Source organism: Piliocolobus tephrosceles, chromosome Y (assembly GCF_002776525.5).
Source record: "Piliocolobus tephrosceles isolate RC106 chromosome Y, ASM277652v3, whole genome shotgun sequence".
Lineage (NCBI taxonomy): Eukaryota > Metazoa > Chordata > Mammalia > Primates > Cercopithecidae > Piliocolobus > Piliocolobus tephrosceles.
Window position 1 is genome coordinate 23,067,551 of NC_045456.1, and position 6,623 is coordinate 23,074,173.

The 6,623-nt window shown below is 38.6% G+C and overlaps 1 protein-coding gene and 1 pseudogene across 1 annotated transcript in view; one reads left to right on the forward strand and one right to left on the reverse strand.

Annotated features, from left to right (window-relative positions):
* Positions 1 to 1,228: 1,228 nt before the first annotated feature.
* LOC111535451 lies at positions 1,229 to 2,858 on the forward strand (annotated as a pseudogene).
* A 1,960-nt stretch (positions 2,859 to 4,818) lies between these two features.
* LOC111535452 (40S ribosomal protein S4-like) overlaps positions 4,819 to 6,623 on the reverse strand; it is a 39,220-nt gene continuing 37,415 nt past the window's right edge. The window contains exons 7-8 of the mRNA XM_026451322.1: positions 5,033 to 5,201; positions 4,819 to 4,848 (exon numbers count right to left, since the gene is read on the reverse strand). Coding sequence (XP_026307107.1) covers positions 4,819 to 4,848; positions 5,033 to 5,201 — 199 coding nt within the window. The remainder of the gene's footprint in view (positions 4,849 to 5,032; positions 5,202 to 6,623) is intronic.

Genomic DNA, 6,623 nt, shown 5'->3' on the forward strand with positions numbered 1-6,623 from the left:
ATTAAAGCCTCAGCCTCCCGAGTAGCTGGGACTACAGGCGCCCGCCACCTCGCCCGGCTAGTTTTTTGTATTTTTTAGTAGAGACGGGGTTTCACCGTGTTAGCCAGGATGGTTGTTTTTTTTTTTAAGAGAGATGGGGTTTCACCGTGTTAGCAAGGGTGGTCTTGATCTCCTAACCTCGTGATCTGCCCGCCTCAGCCTCCCAAAGTGCTGGGATTACAAGCATGACTCACTGCACCCAGCCCTTAATTTTTTAAAGCAAATTTCACATAATATAAAATTATTTTAAAGTGTACAATTCAATGGAATTTAACATGCTTATGATGTTGTACAATTCAATGGAATTTAACATGCTTATGATGTTGTACAATTATCACCTCACTCTAGTTCTTAAACATTTCTATCACCCAACAGGAAACCTCTTATCTACTAAACAGTTCTTTGTATTCCCCCGCCCCTCCCCAGCAATCGGCAACCTACTTTTTAGGCCATGCATTTTTTTGTTTTGTTTTGTTTTGAGAGTCTTGCTCTGTCACCAGGCTGGAGTGCAGTGGTGTGATCTTGGCTCACCACAGTCTCCACCTCCCAGGTTCAAGTGATTCCCCTGCCTCAGCCACCTGAGTGCATGCCATCATGCTCAGCTAATTTTTTGTATCTTAGTAGAGAGAGGATTTTTAACATATAGGTTCTGCCCTGCATCAATTCCCAATCCAACATGCCAAACTGACAGAGCTTTTAAAATCTTTTTTTGTTATTGTTTTTTTGCATTGTCCAATTACCAGGCCCTATGCTCCTGGCACCAATATAGTATGAGTGTGTGTGTAACAGAGAAAATCACTTTTATTTCAGGGATTGAGGACATTATTCATTTATTTCCTTATTTACTCAAAAGATTCTGCAGGAATGAGATTTTAGAGATCACATTGTGTAAGCAGTAAGTTCACATTTTGTTTTTACTGGATACATTGCTGGGAAGAATTTTCCTGTAAAGAAGTGAGGAATGAAAAATGAAAATGAAGAAATTTTCATTTCTCATACTTGGCTGAATTTTTACATACACATTACTAGGAGACCAAAGTCCTCTTGTGATGTCATTGCTACTCAGATTAGGAACCACTGTGATGATATAGATTACTTTACCTGCCTAGGCCTTCTAAAGCAGCTTTGGAAGCTGCAGTCTTGAAAACAATGCAGCCTGAAAGAGTAGCTAAAGAAATATTTACTTGAGATGGCACGTGTTTCCTCAGAAACTCCGAAAGATGAATTAACTGGTTCAGAAGCCTCCCCTAGGTCTCCATTGTGTGAAAACACATTCCCTGGGGTCAATGATTGAAGAAACTGCTTTTTGAGTTTTGTCACAAGGGTCCTTGACAAAAAGGCCACCTTACACAGTTTGTGTCTCTAAGCCAGATAAAGATAATGATTTTCTTTCCCTGACGTTTCCCAAAAAACTTTGGAAAATAATTGAAAGTGACCAATTCAAGTCTATATCATAGGATGAGAATGGAACTTGCATGTGATTAATGAACTCTTCAAGAAAGAAATTTTGGAAAGAAGGGCTCCTTACAGAATATTGGAAACTGATAGTATGAAAAGTTTAGTTCAACAGCTCAATCTCTATGTATTTAGTAAAATTCGACAGAATTTTCAAACTTCTGCTTCTTTGGCCAACTTTCTGGCAGAAGAAAAACAAGTCTCTGTTTCAAGCAAAGTATTCAAAATATTTTCAGTTACTACTTTATGTAGAGTATATATACGATTTTATTTTATACATTAGTAAACACACTAATATATGCAGTAAGACCAGATTTCAAAAATTATGTGAAATATTAAGGTTAAAATTATTTAATTTTTTGAAATCATTGAGGTCAGCTTAAGTATTAAACTTTCAGCGTCTTTAAAAACTTTGCCAACAACTTTGAATCTTACAGTGAACTCCAAATAAAGATACCAAAGCCACTAGTGAAATGTCACTGTCAATGTATAATGTTTTCATTTGAGGGCTTTACTAATTGAATGCTTTTTTCTGAAAAAGTGCATTCTTAAAAATAGTCAACAATGTGCATTTATTAGTTGATAACATTAACTTTGTGTGGTACAACAGAAATCTGAGACTTTACACGTCAGATGTGTGATAGTCTCTTGTCTCTTGGTTAAAAATGACACTAAATCAACTTCTCCTTTGGTTTTAGTTATAGTTCTCGTAATCCAAATTTCAAACGTGACTGTCCCCAACTTTCAGTAAGAATTAAAAGTTGGGATTAAAAATCCTTCTCCTGTATCTACTTTATTTGCTGAAGATTTCAACAAGAAGCACTTCAGAGCGGGGGGTAACATGGGTAATCGTAATTCTGGCTTAGCTGCTAAAACTAGTGAAGAAAGTTTATTTCCAACCTCTACAAACTTAAATATGCCTCTACGGAGGAAATATTGTGTCAGCTAGTTCAACTGACCCAATCAGAAGCGGTTTTCCTCCTCCATCTTCAACTTCAGTTGGACCGTCAGACAAAATTGCCACAGATCAACATTTATATCAATTGACCAACATTCATATGCACTCTCATAGCACCTACACGCAAACAAATGGACATATGTGAATTTTGTTATCACCATTAACTTCTCAATACCACATCCCACCTCCCTTACAGAATAGTTTTTGGGGGCTGACAGTGGAACCATCTACTTTTCCAACCAGATATTTTGAAGTATCAGTCAGTGAGGCTCCTTATCCTAACCTGCTACCAGCAGGCAACCAGTGCTTCCAAATGCCTATGACATTTGATACATCGGCTGCCTGTCTTTCCAGGCCATCTCATCAATCATCTTCACTGGACAAACATCATCCTAATTACAACTGATCTTCCACCAAAAAGGTAACAGATTAGGCAGGACAACAGGAATTGAAATTTGCATTGATAAAAAATTTTAAAATTCCTATAATTCTCTCATTAAACAATAAAATTACATGTTTACATTTATGGTTGCTTTTCCCTTATTTCTAAAAACTAGGTGAAGAGGAAAATGGTGCTTTATTTCAGTGGTGGGCTATTGTACAATTTTTAAAACATATATGGCCTTTTTGATCATTTGGCAGCAAATTTGACATGTCTCTTTGTAAGTTTATTTAGTTCTCTAAAGAGGAAAAAAAAGTGCTTTAGTCCATTTGCTGTTGCAACAACAGAATACCATTGACTGGGTAATTTGTAAAAAGACTCATTTTGCTCATGTTTCTGGAGGCTGGGGAAGTCCAAGGGGCTGCATCTGTTGTGGCCTTCTTTCTATGTTACAACATGGCAGGAGGACATCATATGGTGAAGGACATGTGAAAAATAGAAAATAAAGGCCAAACTCATCCTTTGATCCAAAGCCCACTCGCACAATAACTAACTTATTCTCAACATAATGCCATCAATCCAGTCATGATAGGTTGCACCCTCCCAGCTAGTCATTTCTTAAAGGTCCCATCTCCCAACACAATTACAGTGGCCACAGAATTTCAGTGTGAGATTTGGAGGGACATTCAAAACCATGGCATTGAGCAAGGGCAAAAAAAGGTAGTGGAGTTAGGAAAAGGTAATAAGCGACTTCTCGAAATCTGGCCTAAATCAAATGAGGGTCTAAATTAAGATGGCACAAAGGAGGGAACAGATGCACACACATACCTACACACACATGCACATACAAAAATTCCAGAGAAAGGTTAATACACACTATCTACTTTGGTATTTTCTGTTACATTTCCCTAGTTATTTTAAACTTGAATTTTAGATGGCAAAGATCATCTTCATTACAGTTCGTACCTAGCCAGCTCAGTAAATGTGATCACCATTATTTGTGTCATCACTTGGGTAACAAACTTCACATATTATACTCATGGACTGCATCAGTGTCAGGACATGCTGGAATTTCACAGCTGGCATTAGCAATGGCCATTTTTTACCTTCTGTCAAAGCATTCCAGCACATTTGTGCCTTTAATTACTTCCCACAAGAGGCCACCTTTCACATTTTCTAATGCACACTTTATTTTTTTATTTATTTATTTTTTGAGATAGTCTCACAGTGTCATCAGGCCAGAGTGCAGTGGAGTGATCTCAGCTCACTGCATCCTCAACCTCTGGGTTCAAGTGATTCTCATGCCTCAGCCTCCCAAGCAGCTAGGGTTACAGAGGTGCAGCACCATGCTGGGCTAATTTTTGTATTTTTATTAAAGACGGGGTTTTGCCATGTTGCCCAGGCTCTCCTGACCTTAGATGATCCACTCACCTTTGCCTCCCAATGTGCTGGGATAACAGCCATGAATCACCACACCTAGCCTCTGAAGCATACTTTCATCACATTGGTTTCATGCTCCATCCAAATATTCAATTTCTTAGGTTAGCATTTAATGCCTTCTAGATTCTAAGCCCAGGTCTTCACGGTGGCTGAATAAATCACTTCAAGATCTGACATTTGTCTGCCTTTCAGTTTTATGTCTTTCTGTTTTTCTGGAGCAAGATTCAAACAAATCACTTTCAGCCATGCCCTTTCCCATATTGCACCTTTTGCCCCATTTCTTTCCTGGAGATAAAAGGCCCTCTCCCTCTTTGCCTACTTAAGACTCCTCTAGCACAGGTATCACTCCTTCTAGGAGATGTTTCTTATCTATCACATTAATTTTCTTATCTGTCTTGGACACCCAGCAGAGACCTAACAGTGTCTGATATATGTATGTATGTTTATATATATGTGTGTGTGAATCAGTAAATATTGACTATGGACTGAAACCCATTAAAATCTACTTTCATTGTCAAAAACAAACATTCATGGTGTTCAGGCATTAATTTTCCTCGTTGCTCTTCTCCACAACCTTTAAGGGGTAGGCCAAAGCAGTTTTCACTAGAGTTGGAACAATTTTGATTTACTGAAACTACTGTCACTGGTTATCAATTCCACTATGCTTTCTTTTTAGCTTCCAGTTATCTGATGACCACTATGCAAATCTACATAGTTTCAGCAACACCACCATAAAGGCTTCTTTCCTTTTATCTCACTGAAATGTGCTGATTTTCCCCTGCCTCTTCTAAAATTTCTTTTCTATCTTCTGCTTTAACTGCCAAGTCCTTGCCTGAAAGAACTAGCTGCATACTTGCCATGTCTTCCTTTATTTGCAGCAGGGATTCCCAGTTGTTGTGCTGAAATGGATTACACTGGGGATCCCAGCTATGCAACAGTTCAGAAGCAGAATTCAGAGTGGATTTTGTATACTATAAATCTGCTGGTGTCACAAGCTAAAACCTGACAAGATTCATCACTCAGTTTTCTGGGAAAGCTGAAGTTGAGATGGTGTATGGATTTGCACAGTCAGATTTCTCAGGCTGGAAACTTACTGCTGCCATTTGACCATATATATATATATTTTCAAATTGTGCCTAAGTAGGAAAAGTTTGGAGTGAATAATCCATATCTATACAGGGAATCCTGATTCCTTATGCTGGCATACCAGGACACAAAACAATGGTCATTTCACCTATGTCCACATGCCATTAAAATATAATACCACTTTTTAGTTTTCTTTTTTGTTATTTTTTTTGAGATGTGTAGCAGGACATGCAGCAGACAAAACTCCTCAGACATCAAGTTAAAGAAGGAAGGGATTTATTCGGACAGGGGCATCAGCAAGACTTCCATCTCAAGAGCTGAGCTCCCCTAGTGGGCATTTCCTGTCCCTTTTAAGGGCTCACAATTCTTAAGAGGGTGCGTGTGAGAGGGTCGTGATTGACTGAGCAAGCAGAAGGCACATGAATGGGGGCTGCATGCACCGGTAATTAGATCAGAACAAAACAAGATAGGGATTTTCACAGTGCATTTCTATACGATGTCTATAATCTATAGGTAACATAACCAATTAGGTCAGGGGTTGATCTTTAACTACCAGGCCCAGGGTGCGGCGCTGGACTGTCTGCTTATGGATTTCATTTCTGCCTTTTAGTTTTTACTTCTTCTTTCTTTGGAGGCAGAAATTGGGCATAAGATGATATAAAGGGTGGTCTCCTCTCTTATTCCCCCCTTTTGAGACTCTCACTCATTAGTGGGAGTTCTCACTTTCATCCTCACTACCCATGTCTTCTTGCAAGAGAGATCAATGGTGATTCATATAGTACACTTGTGCTGAAGCATTTTGGTGAACTAAGGTAGCGATGAAGCTTTTAATCATCTGAAGAAGTACAGGTAGCAAACAAGGGAGTAGTAGGCAGGTTCTTATTACTATTATAACTCTTATTATAAGAGTTTTAAATTCTCCTAACGCTAGGAACCATTTTCCAAACATGGCCTAAGGATCAAATCCATGCCACACTTGCACGGGCACATGTGCCAGTTTTGTCATATCTCTGTCTTCAACTACTTGCCCTTGATTATCTATGTGTAGGCAGCTATTAGTAAGGTTAAATTTCCTACAGACCTCTTCTTCAGCTGCTACCAAGTAGTGGAGAGCTAATCTATTTTGATAGATAGCATTTCTCATCTGACTTTCTTGCTGGGCCAGAATAGTCAAGGCTCTGCTGGTTTTATTAGTGATTATTTCTTTTTTTTGTTTTTTTTTTTTTTTTTTTTTTGAGACAGAGTCTTGCTCTGTCGCCCAGG